This window comes from Aotus nancymaae, unplaced genomic scaffold (genome assembly GCF_030222135.1).
Source record: "Aotus nancymaae isolate 86718 unplaced genomic scaffold, 86718_ANA_hifiasm-v0.15.2.pri h1tg000011l, whole genome shotgun sequence".
Classification (NCBI taxonomy): domain Eukaryota; kingdom Metazoa; phylum Chordata; class Mammalia; order Primates; family Aotidae; genus Aotus; species Aotus nancymaae.
Window position 1 is genome coordinate 14,179,397 of NW_026988422.1, and position 12,839 is coordinate 14,192,235.

General features: G+C 40.8%; 2 protein-coding genes across 3 annotated transcripts in view; one reads left to right on the forward strand and one right to left on the reverse strand.

Annotated features, from left to right (window-relative positions):
- NEPRO (nucleolus and neural progenitor protein) overlaps positions 1–6,720 on the reverse strand; it is a 17,218-nt gene extending 10,498 nt beyond the window's left edge. For both annotated transcript variants that reach the window (XM_012464006.3, XM_064374609.1), the window contains exons 1-5: positions 6,594–6,720; positions 4,490–4,644; positions 1,333–1,412; positions 688–813; positions 167–244 (exon numbers count right to left, since the gene is read on the reverse strand). In XM_012464006.3, the coding sequence (XP_012319429.2) occupies positions 167–244; positions 688–813; positions 1,333–1,412; positions 4,490–4,644; positions 6,594–6,696 (542 nt within the window). In that variant the 5' untranslated portion in view covers positions 6,697–6,720. The remainder of the gene's footprint in view (positions 1–166; positions 245–687; positions 814–1,332; positions 1,413–4,489; positions 4,645–6,593) is intronic.
- Positions 6,721–11,396: 4,676 nt separating this feature from the next.
- Positions 11,397–12,839, forward strand: part of BOC (BOC cell adhesion associated, oncogene regulated) — a 248,985-nt gene continuing 247,542 nt past the window's right edge. The window contains exon 1 of the mRNA XM_021668841.2: positions 11,397–11,481. The gene's annotated coding sequence lies outside the window, so the exon portion shown is untranslated. The remainder of the gene's footprint in view (positions 11,482–12,839) is intronic.

Below are 12,839 nucleotides of genomic sequence, written 5' to 3' on the forward strand. Positions count from 1 at the left end.
ATCAGCACTTGGCTTCCCATCTACCCCCAGAAAACTCTGATCAAATCAAGAAAGAGAATACCTGCACCTTCCATAACCCCATAGGAAAGTAAGTTTGAATACTACTAATAAACTAGGCTGAAAGGAAATGAGAAAGAAATGAAGGATTTCAGAGGTATGTACATACCATAACCTGCTCACCAACCCTACTATCACAAGGTTTAAAATAATGAACTCCTGCAAACCTAGATGTTTCACAGTCCAGCTGGAAAATCAATTTAAGGTGGGAAAACAAAACCAAAGTTAATTTGGGTTTTGTAAGTTACAATCATGAATGAAGAAATATATTGGACGTAAAGAGAATTTTCTTAAAATATTAAAGCCTTAAAGCATGTTCTGTTTAAGAATTTTAAACTTTAAAATACGGTAATAAACACTCTGCTAGTGTTCCTATTATTAAATTTATTTCTTAAAGTTTAGTTTCTAAGTTTAAGAATTTCTAGCTATTAATGCTTTTAGATAATATATGCTGAACAGTGACAGGCAGTCTCTGGCAATGGCCACATCAGGCAATTCCTGAGAAAAGGAGGCCAAGAAGCAATTCCTAATAACTCCTATCAAGTGTTAGCTTTCAAACAAAACTACTGTTAAATATATCCAAACAATTTCAATTCAAAAGAAGGTATATTTTAAGAGATTCAAGGATACAGAAATGTTTTGCAGCAGCAGTCCAACAAGCGAAGCAACAACTTGCAGGCTCCCAAAACCTTCATCAACACCAACTCCACCACTGGCTGACCAGGGACGACAGTGGTACTTATGGGCTGATTTTTACTTGAAAAAAAAAAAAAAAATAGAAAAAGTACATTACTTTCATTAAACCAAACAAAAAAAGGTTTATTTCACATTTGCCACTTTATTATAAAGGATATGACAAAAGATTCAAATAAAGAGATGCATAGGGCAAGGTATGGCAGAAGGGGCATAGAGCTTCCATGCCCTCACGGGGCGACCCTTCACATACATGTGAAGCTCCCATTACTTTTTTAAATATAAAACATTTCTATAACAGTTTTCAAGTGAAGACTTGCTTTAAGGTCAATTTCAAGTAGTTATATGCAATAACAGCCCACTGATGTTTTAATACAATCTATCATGACCCAGAGTTCACACTTGTCACTCCCCATACACCAATGTCAGAAGATTACCACAAACGCCAAGTGTCCCATGTTAAAATTTATACAGCTGAGGTATAATGATTATATTCCAACACCAAGCGTAGACAAATCAAAGGGAGATCACAAGACATCGAGTTCCCAGCCCACCACATCACAAAGCAACTGGACCACTTACCTGGGAAAAAACAACTCAAACAGGTCTTGAATTGAACCTGCCAAATTCATGTTTTTCAAACGTTTTAAACATTGCTCAACCTGAAAGAAGAAGAGCAGCTCAAATTCATGTGTATGTAATGCAGACATGGTCACTGATTATGACCAGGAAAGAGAAGAGTTCTAGATTTTCAAAGTATGGAAATATGCTAAATACCATAGACTACCTTATTTTTTTTCAGGGTAGAGAAATCCAAAATGCAGGCAATTGTTTCTGGTTACAAATTTGGAATTTATCCAGCCAAACAAATTTTTTAAATCAGGTGACTCCTCAGAAATTAGCATATGCCACAATGAGCTTGATGTTGTAAAAGGGACCAAAATGAGTATAGATTATTCTCAAGATTATAATTTTGCTGAGGCAACATGATTTTTAATAGTGAAACTACGCAAACAAGATAGCACATTATTAACTACTAAATCTCAACAGTCTATATAAAGTACCACAGAGATAAGGAAAATGATTGGCTTTAAACACTGAACAAATATATTCCTTGAGTATATGAAGCTTGTTCTTATGTTCCTCTGCATCTTCCCTCTTCCTCACTTCTCTTTCTTGAGTTTTTCCCCTTGTTTCCTTTGGAACCATAGTTCACTTACTGTATTTTCCAAGTGCTTTACCATCTTGCTTTGTCAATACCTCCCTCAAAGGATGGTGTCCAGACTTGAAAACCGAAAGATAGGAGGTGACCCTAAAGAATTTAAGGATTGTTCCCTCCATTGTTCTGAAAAGCACTATTAAAACAGAATCCATAACCTTGGTTCAATTTCTAAAAGTATATTTGCAGCTCTAGGAAGATACTCTTGTTGCCATTGCCCACCCGTATTTTTGTATCTGTCTAGATGCAGTCTCATGCTGCCCTTTGTGTGGTATTCCTGAGGACTACAGAATTCCTACAGCATTTTGTACAATGCATGGCTCTTACTTTTTTAAAAGAAAATTTAAAATGCTATTGAGTGCCTACTGAACGCTGTTGTAAGAACTGGATCACAGTGGCAAACAAAAAGGACAAAATATATTGCCCTTGTAGAGCTTACATTATAGCTGGGAGAGAAAGGCAGTCAATCGATGGTAGGTGGTGTTAAGTTCTATGGAGAAAAATAAGGCAAAAAGGGAGTGCTGAGAGAATTGCAATTTTAAATAGGGTCTGTTTCTTATTTTAGCATTTAGTTAATATTTTACATGTCTTCCTATTGTTACTACTAGATTTTTAGCAACTAGAGATAGGGAAGTTTCTAACACCATTTTATCTCCCAGCATGCCCTACATGTTCTCCACAGAACAGGAATCAAGACTGTTTTCTGTGTTTCATTTAGGGGAACGTTTACTTACATGAAAGTTCTCTGTAAACTGTGAAATGTTAAGCAGTTATAAGACAGTAGTAGATGTGGTAATAGCAGCTGCAGCAGCAACATAAGCATGAAACGTGTTTCCCACCTAAGGGATTACATACAATATAAAATATATACACAAATAACTTTACCACAACACAGACTGTGTTAAATGCTATAAGAGAAGTACAAAGAGGAGGCCCAAATAGCCAAGAATTAAAAAAAAAAAAAAAAAAAAAGAATTCAACTTCAGTAATAATCAGGAAAACACGACTTAAAATGAGATTACTATAACATAGACTATCACTGCCAGGAAGGCTTAAAATGGGACTTAGAGGATAGGAAGGCCTTTAACAGGCAGACATGGAGAGGCTGGGCATTCTAAACATACAGAACCAGGTGAGCAGACTCAGGAGGAACAAACAGTGAGCATGTAGGTGCATTAAGAGTTCAGGTTAGCGGGAATAAACACACCTGAACGTGAGAGACAAGCCTGAGCTAAGAAGACTGAAGAGGCCAGATCACAGATCTCGTAAGCCAAGCTAAGAAGTTTGGTCTTTACTCAGGACACACTGGAGAACCACTAAAAATCAAAGTTGTGTTTTCAGATGATTAACCTGGTTTTCATATTTCGAATATGCCAGAGCTTAGGAAAAGCTGAAGGAGGAAACACCAGTTATGATACTAAGAACAACTAAAAGTTGACAACTAAAAGTTGACAAGGTCTAAGAAGGGAAAATGGCAGCCAGAACTGAAGAGGTGACCAAAAGCAGAGGAAGTTTTGCTTTATGGACTGCCTGGATGGGAGAGCTACATAAAAGACAGAGACTAGAGAACACCAAATGTTTATGACTGGGTGATTATTTACAACTAGAAGTTAGAAGCAGAAATACATTCATTTTGAGGGTCAGCAAGCTTAATTTGGATTAAAAAGACTCCGAAAAAAATAAAAGCCACCATAGAATAGAAAATTTAGGGAAAGACCAGATCTTTCTTTGATAAAATCTTCATCCTTTTCACTTTAAGTACTAGGGGTCGAAAACTAACGAGAAGGCACGCATCTTAAGATTAGAGAATACATCTTTTTCATTCCTGTATACACAGCACTACGCAGTGCCTGGTACACAGAAAGTTCAAAAACACTTGCAAGGTGGCCCTGTCACACAATGGATAGCCCTCTGACCTTCTAAAAAGTACTTGCAGAATTAAGTGAATGAATGAATGAGCATATAAGGAAGCCAGCTTAAGAGGCTCTACTCTTATGCTGTAGCCCGAGCTAGAGGGCCCAATTTTGTCTTAAATTCCAGACGTTACATGAAACCAGTTTACACCACAACTTGCTATATACCCAATTACTCTAACATACCACCAATTAGATTATGTACCCCATAATAAGTAAACAAATTTGTTCTTTTTATAATTTTAGCACTTTGATTATGCTCAGGGAACTGTTTCTTAATGTCCAACACTTTGTATTGCTCAAATCATTTATCTTTGAGCTGGGCAAAGGCACTGTTGTTACAGATAGTATATAATGAAGACAACACTTAGTTACCCATTAGAAACAAGACTGGGAAAGACTTAATCTAAACATACTTCTTTTCTAACAAAAATTACTTTTTGAAATGCTTTCCGGAAAAAAAAAAAGACCCCATGTAACTGTGGGCTATAGACCTATATATCACAAATAATTTACTAAGAGTCCCATAAATAGCAAAATAGTAAGTGGCAGTGTGATCTACATCTTCAAATGAACAGGTTGGGTCTCAACTACAGGGCTTCCTCACCTGTTTGAGGGCCAAATGGGATTTGTGGTGGCCCATTCTGTTGTGATTGCTGTAAAGGAGTGTACATAACACATCTGTTTCTGCATCTAAGGCTCGGCTCTTCAGTGATTCTGTGACGAGATGGCATTCTTTAATTAAACCTGCAATCCAAAGGTCTGAAGCAGAGACATTTATTTAATAAGATTTAGTATGTATTTTTAGATTAAGTATATTATATCAAAAACACACTGAAAGAAGCATCTTTCCTTACTTGTTTTGAAGGAATCAAAAACTAATGTAATCAGTCTCAACTATAAGAACATAAGGATTCTAAGCCTAAGAAAAGTTGGAAAATGGTAACAGATGTTATAAAGTCCAGGAAATCATTAAGATAACATCTGGTAAATAGGAATCTATATCTTCACATTGCATTTTATCATGGTTTAATAATCTTTCATATGAATACTGTGTGTCAGTCATTCGGTGTACACTTACGCCTCAAGTGTACCCTTACGCCCCCACCTTGAAGGTGGGGCACAAGTCACAACATGGGTAATACTTCTCTAACTCCCCATGTTGCTATGCCTGAAAGCAAGACAGAATAGATAAATTCAGTCTTCAAAATCAAGGGTTCTGTGTTTGGATATCACTTTAAGAGAGACACAAACATATTCGGAAAAGAAAAACCACCATAGTAACTGGAAATCATATTTGATGAACGACTGACTGAACACCAGGTGCTCAGCAGATGCTACCTAGTCTGAAAATCTGTAGCAGTCCATAAAGTCTAAGATGTAGTTCATGTGCTATTTATGGCTCTAAGGGTAGCACTAGCATTCTAGGGGGAAGTAAAGGCTGGTTGCTACCTAACAAGAATTTTCTTCCTGTCCCAACAACTATCTGAAGACAGAATGGGCTGCCTCGGGGATGGGTAGTGAGTTGGTGATTTCCCATGCCTGACAGGAATTGTTAAAGAATAGAGAAAAAGGGAAGATTAATCTGTAAAGTGTGTAGGAAGGTTAAATGAGATAATGTGATAGATGGGATTATGTGTAAAGTGAGTAGGATGGATAGATGGGAAAGAGGATGTGATGATCTAAGCCAAGCTTGTCCAACCCGCCTTATTTTGTTGTTGTTCTGTTTAGTTTTGGGCTTTTTGCAGCCTGAAGCCATGGTTTTTAGTTTGTCTCTAGGGAAAAGAGGGATGAGGAAGGGGCTTTACTGGCCCAACCAGAAACAAACAAAGAACCCATGACTATTCTCTCCCTTGGGCCCCGGATCTAAGTAGTTAACATTCATAAGAGCTACCATTTGAGTGCCCATTTACTATGCCAGGCCGTGTTCCAAATGTTTTCTTCATAATATCAACTCTTTAATCCCCCGAAACAGCCCTATAAGGAAGGTATTTTTACCTCCATTTGAAAGCGAGATCAATGAGGCACAGAAAGGTTCAGTAATTCCCTCAAACTCCAGCAAAGGGTAGAGCTAGTATTCAAACCCAAAGAATCTGGCTCCTGCGCCAGGGTCCTACCTACTATGTGCTCTACACCCTAACAATACCATCCATTTAGGTGTAAAACGCTGTCGTTTACAGAGCACTCGCTCCTAAATTACATCATTAGGTATTCCCAACGCCCAAGTGAGGGATAGGACGACTGGCTCCATTTTACAGAGAAGCAGATAGTGTCCCGCTGCTTAGGTGACATCCACCGCTCCTCGGGGGCAGGGGGCAGGAAAAGGACGGAAAGGGGAAATGCACGGAAGGGTAAACAAGACTCCCCGAAGCCCGAGCGAGCAAGGGTTCCCGGGCAGCACTGTTCCCCGGCACTAGCTGAGTCCACCTCTCTCCGCCCCCTCCGCTCACGGCTGAACCTTGGTTCTTCACCTCTCCAGCCAAGCCCTGCATTAGCACAGCTGGTTCCATGAAGGATTGCAAAGCCAGAGGCCCTACGAGCTCCCCCAGCAAAATGCAGGGACCGCGCGACCCCTGTGTGTCCCCCCGCGCCCCTTCCCAGCGTCTCCGGGGCCCGGGAAGTCCCGGGCCCGCCCCCACCCCACGTGCGCCGGCCCGGCCGGGCGGCCTCCTCCGAAAACATCCCCAGTCCTCGCCCGGGGCCTCACTCACGAAGGTTCGCGCTGGGGTTCTCCACCATCACTGCGCTGCGGCTCCCCGCCTTAGGAATCCTCACGCGGTTCCACGACTCCGAGCCCAGCTGCATCGCAGCCATCTTGCGAGGCAGGAGACTTAGAAAAGGCGGAGCTACGCGAGAGCACGTAGAACGATCGGAGGAGGGGCGATGGGTCCGGGCGGGAAGGGAGCAGGGGGTGGGATTCGGGCGGGAAGGGAGCAGGGGGTGGGATTCGGGCGGGGCCAGGAGCTGGGCTGGGGGCGGCCTTCACCGAGTAAACGCGTGGGGGCGCTGGAGGGCACTGAATGGTGGGACTGGGAAGGATCTAGACAGTCATCTGTGCATTGGTTCCCAACATATGGCGGCGTAGAATCACGGGGGGGTGTTTTGGGGGAACAAAAGCCCCATCCTGATACTAAGCAATCAGACTCTCTGAGAATGGGGTGAGGAAAATGCATTTTGTTTAAACTTTGCACAGGGCATTCGGAAGCACAACCAAGTTTGGAACTATTAAATACTTCTAAGCATTTTACAAATATGGAAAATGAGGCCCAGAATTGAGTTGGTGCTTTCACCCCCAATTCTGCCTCAGACATTAGGGAGAAAAGGAAGAAATGAACTAAAGAGGTTTATGCAAGGTGTGGAATTTGTAACGAAGAAGGAGTGATTTGCTTTGAGTAGTAAAGGAAGGCTCCTTTATGTCCTGAACCACGGAAAAACCTACGTCACATAAGAGAAACTTGGAAGTCACCTGTCATTCCCACTTTTGTCAGTCTCCAAGACAAGATCATACTCCAAGCTCTACGGATCCTTACTTCCTTAATATCTTTCTAATAATTCACTTATCCTCAGCCGTATTAGTGTCCCTTTACTTAAGTGCTTAGGACTCCCACAGTAACGTATTAGAAAAACATTAGAGTGAGTTTTGGAAACAGACTTGCCAAGGTTCCATCCAGTTCTAGCTTTGCTGCTTACTAGCTTGTTGAGCTCAGGAAAGTTACTTACCTCCTCCTCCAGACTTTAGTATCCCTGTGGGTAAAATGAAGATGATAATAATAGTATCAATCTCACAGACTTGTAAAATGCCAAGGCACTCCTGGCACACAAACAATAAACATTTACCATAATTGATATTGTTGATGTTTTTACTACTATTTAATGCAAGCAGTCTTACTTTATTGGAACACTTTCCAGGCTCCTTCTGTGCGCCTTTACACATACTACTTACTCTACCTGCACATCCTCCAAAACACAGTCTCCTTTCTTCAGCTCTGGGGTCATATTTTGAGTAATTCTTCCTGAACACCCCATCCTCACTCACTCCATGACTTGACATAGAGGCCTCTTTAATGTATTACCACACTGCCCTGTGTTGGCCTATGTATTAGTTTTCTATGGCTGCTGTAACAAATTACCACAAACTTAATGGCTTGAAATAAGTAGAAGCTATTTTACATTTCTGGAGGTCAGAAACCCAAAATCAGTTTCATTGGACTGAATTTGGCAGGGCTGGTTCCTTCTGGAGTCTCTAGGGAATAATTCATTTCCACTCCTTTTCCAGCTTCTAGAGGCTGCCTTCATTCCTTGGCTCGTTTCACTATTCTCCACCTTCATAGTCAGCATGATACCTTTCAGTCTCCTCTTCTTTCGCTCTCTCTCACCCTCCTGCCTGCCTCCCTTCAGCTGTCAAATACTGAGATACTGGTGCTTGGATATAGAGAAATATGTATTCGATTTGGCCAAAGTGAGAAGGCAAGAGAGCAAGAGCTCTCAAATCCACAGTAACAAAAAAGAAGCAGGGAGTTTTTATGCAGCTAGAGAGTAAGGGAGAGGGAGTTTCAAGGAATCCAGGGGAAAAGTCTGCATTTCTTCAGTTTCAGATAACACCTTGTGCAGCCATATGTACATAGCAGCTGGTTGCAGTGTCCTTCAAGGAATTCCTACCTTCTCCAAACTATTCTTATGACCCCGAAGTTATCTCCTCCTGCTTGACAAAGAAACAGTACATCGGCAGTTTATAATTACGTTATGAGAACAAGGAATACCGGGCAAAAAGTGAATGGTTAACATGTACAAGCAAGCAAGGGCCTGATCAAAATTTTCCTTATTTCAGTCACAAAAAAAAAAAAAATGCGGGAGTGCTGAAGTCTCAAGCACCTGGTTATATATCTACAAAATTCCTTCTCAGTGCAAGATAACATATTTACAGATTATGGAAATTAGGATGTGAACATCTTTGGGTGGGAGGTGGGGGAATCGTTATTCAGCCTACTACAACCTTTCTCACAGAATTTACCTCATTGTATTGTATTTCTTTGTTTACTTTCATGTCTATTTCTCCAATGGCATATGAACCTACTGAAGATAGAACTACTATCTCAATGCTTAGTTCAGAGCCTGGCATGTAGTAGGGCCTCAATAAATATTTGCTGGCTATGTAAGAGGTTGGATGATGCTTGAATAGAGTCTTTTGAAGGATGTGTAGGAACTCCCCAGGCAGTTAAGGGAAGAAGAATATTACTACAGAGAAGTTTTAAGCAGCATGGGTTTGAAGAATCATTAGTCCTGAGATAGTACTGCTGGGACATGATTTGTGCTGACGGATAGAGCTGGGAGTACTGGTGTCAGGTCATGGGAAGATAGAGCTGGGAGTACTGGTGTCAGGTCATGGGAAGAATTTGGATTTTTACCTAAAGACCAGTAGTTCAGAAACCTGGCTGATTATCAAAATTGCCTGGATAGCTTTTAAAAATAGAGATTTTCAGCCGGATGTGGTGGCTCACACCTGAAATCTCAGCACTTTCGAAGGCCAAGGTGGGCGGATCATGAGGTCAGGGATTCGAGACCAGCTTGACCAGCATGGCAAAACCCCATCTCTACTAAAAATACAAAAATTAGCCAGGCGTGATGGCAGGTGCCTGTAATCCCAGCTGCTCAAGGCTGAGGCAGGAGAATCGCTTGAACCTGGAAAGCGGAGACTGCAGTGAGCCAAGATGGTGCCACTGCACTCCAGCCTGGACTGCAAGAGCGAAACTCCATCTCAAAAAAATAAATAAATAAATAGAGATTTTCAGGTCCCATTTTAGAAATTCTTATTAGTTCTGAGTAGGGCTGTTTTTAAAAGGTCTTTGTGATGGTAGGTTGACGTGCCCTCACTATAGGTGATAAAGGAGTCACTCGCTGAGTCTTAGGCAGGGCAATTTTTGTCACCTTGTCTCAGAAGAAGAGCACTCTAGAGAACAGATTTGGGAGGGAAGAGGTTGGAACAGACCCATCTGTTCTATTACAAAAGCTAAGGCCAGAAATGATAGAGGCCAAACCTTCAAGCATTTCTACTGAATATAGACAGTATGACTTATTTACAGTATGACTTATTTAGATGTCTAGCATGGATTGAGAGTATCCCTTATCTGAAATGCTTGGGACCAAAATTGTTTCAAATTTCCCATTTTTTTTAGATTTTGGGATAATTGCAAATACACATGAGATATCTTGGGTATGGGACCCAAGTATAAACAGCAAATTTATTTATGTTTGATATACACCTTAAACACATGGCCTGAAGAAATTTTATGTAATATTTTTAACAATTTGCTACATAAAACAAAGTTTGTGTACATCTCAGTCACCCATGTGGACAATCTGTGGTTGTTTGGTGTCAACATCATTCCTGACTCTGAATTTATATGCTACTGTTAAGCAATCATTTTCTTCTGCTTATTCACACATACATGCTTAATAGTAAAAAAGAAAATATGATATACTGTTAATATGGTGAAAAATAATGTGTTCAGGGTAACTTGTATCATGTCAGTACTCAAAAAGTTTGGCACTTTGGAGCACTTCAGATTTTGGATTTTCAGATTAAGGATGCTCAGCGTGTATTTACATATTTACGTGTCTAAAATGATTATATGGTTTGGGTCTGTGTGCCTACCCAAATCTCATGTCGAATTGGAGTTCAGGGGTTCAGGGGTGCCCTCAGTTCCCCTGAGAGGACGTTCTCCAGGTTCTTGGTCTAACACTCACCAAGAATGGGTGAGGAGACCATGGCGCAGTGCGCTCTTAAAAGTAAATGCCAGACTCAAAAGTGCAGAAAGTGATTTTATTTAGGTAGAGAAAGAAAAAGAAGAAGGAGAGAGAAAGAAACAGCTAACTCTCACACTCAGAGAATCCAGAAAGATGGAATCCAGGAGAGGAAAGCAGCTTCCACACTGAGAAGGGAATAGAGAGAGATGGAGTTTAGGAGGGGAAGACAGGCTTCCACAAGAGAGTGTGGAATGGGACTCCAGAGGGGAAATCCAGGAGAGAGAAAGATGGCTTCCATGAAGGGAGTGTTCATGGAAGGGGACCCAAACATGGAGTCCAAAGGTGTGTGGAAGAAGGGGACTTTTAACCTGGGAGGAACCCCCACCTTTTCTAAGTCCCCTGGCCAAGGAAAGGAGTTCCTTAGAACTTCCGCTGGGGTGATTGACTCTTAGTTTCTTCCCAGTCCCCTGAAATTTAAACATAAATAGTTAAATTCACGGATGGAGAGAGATGGGAGGTGGGCATGGCACTGGGAAGTTCTTGCCCTTAAAACTACGCCCCCTTGTGGACCCAGAAAGAGAACACATTCCGTCAGAATTATCACCCCCAATGTTGGAAAAGGGGCCTGGTGGGATGCAATTGGATAGTGGGGGCAGAAGTCCCCCTTGTTATTCTCATAATAGTGAGTTCTCATGACAGCTGGTTGTTTAGAAATGTATAGTAACTCTTCCTTTGTTCTCTCTCTTTCTTCTTCTTTGGCCAGGTAAGATGTTCCTGCTTCCCCTTCACCTTCTGCCATGTTTGTAAGTTTCCTGAGGCTTCCCCAGTCATGCTTCCTGTACAGCCTGCAGAACTGTGAGTCAAACTTATTTATAAATTATTCAATCTCAGGTAGTTCTTTATAATAATGTGATAATGTATTAATACAAATGACTTCCACTTAAGTTTGAAATATGACAAAATATGACATTCAGAAGAAGAATAGATTCAGGTAAGGTGGCAGGGGTGCTACGATAACTTTTGATATGCTGAGTTTGAGATTGCCCATGGCTATCCATGAGAAAATGTGCAATTCACCAGATGTATAAATTGGGCTATAGCTCAAAAATGATTGCAAAGGGATGAAGTAAAGACAGTGAATATAGGACAATATTTTTTGTAGTTGGATAGAAGTGAAAATGGAGTTTATTGGTGACAGAGAGATGCAGGATCAAGTAGAGTATTTTGTTTTGTTCTGATTTTAAGGATAGTGTACCAGTCAGGATTCCACCAGCCAAACAGAAACAGTAGGCTATATAAAAGGATTTACAGAAAGAAATTGACTTATGCCATTGTAGGGGTCAGATAGGAAAGCCTGAAATTCATAAGGCTGGAAACTCTCAGGCAGTAGCTGAAGCTCAAGTCCACCAGCAGAATTTCTTCTTTCTTCACACCTTCAGGGAAACCTAAGTTCTATTCTTTAGGCCTTTCAACTGATTGGATCAGGCTCACCCACCTTACCCAGAATAATTTCCTTTACATAAAGTCAACTGATTGTAGACATTCATCACATCTACAGAATACCTTCACAGCAACACCTAAGTTAATATTTGATTGAATAACTGGGTACAGCCTAGCCAAGTTGACACATAAAACTGACCATCACAGATGGAAAACAACTTGATAAAACATATATATAGGCTAAAGGGAAGAATTTGAAGTATGAAAGAAGCTGGATGTAAAAAAAAAAAATAGGAGAGAATTGTTGGAGAAAGACCCATTACTCATTCAACAAAGTTTCTGAGCATTAGTTTTTGCCAGACACCATACTAGGAACCAGAAGAGACAAGCAGGAATGGAATCAAGTGCTAAAGTAAAGGGGTTGACTTAAACGTCAAAAACTTTTGTTCTCTGAGCCAGGAAGAAAAATAAAAATAGCTATAGATATGGATCTATTTGGGATGGAGTGATAGATAGCTTCTGTGTTCTCAGTGAAGGAAGATTTGAGATCATTACCAAGAGTGGAGGAGGGCAGGGAGATGGTGTTCTGGATGAGCAATGGATGTTGAAATCTGAGCTTCCTTAAGCCAGGGGACATGGAATAAACACAGGCTATATACATTACAATGTAAGGTTTTAGGGCCATACTGTAAAAAAAATCTCTAGACTGCAAAGGAAGGCTGTCAAAGACACAAATGACCATTAAATGTAAAACCTTTTCCATATCATTTGTA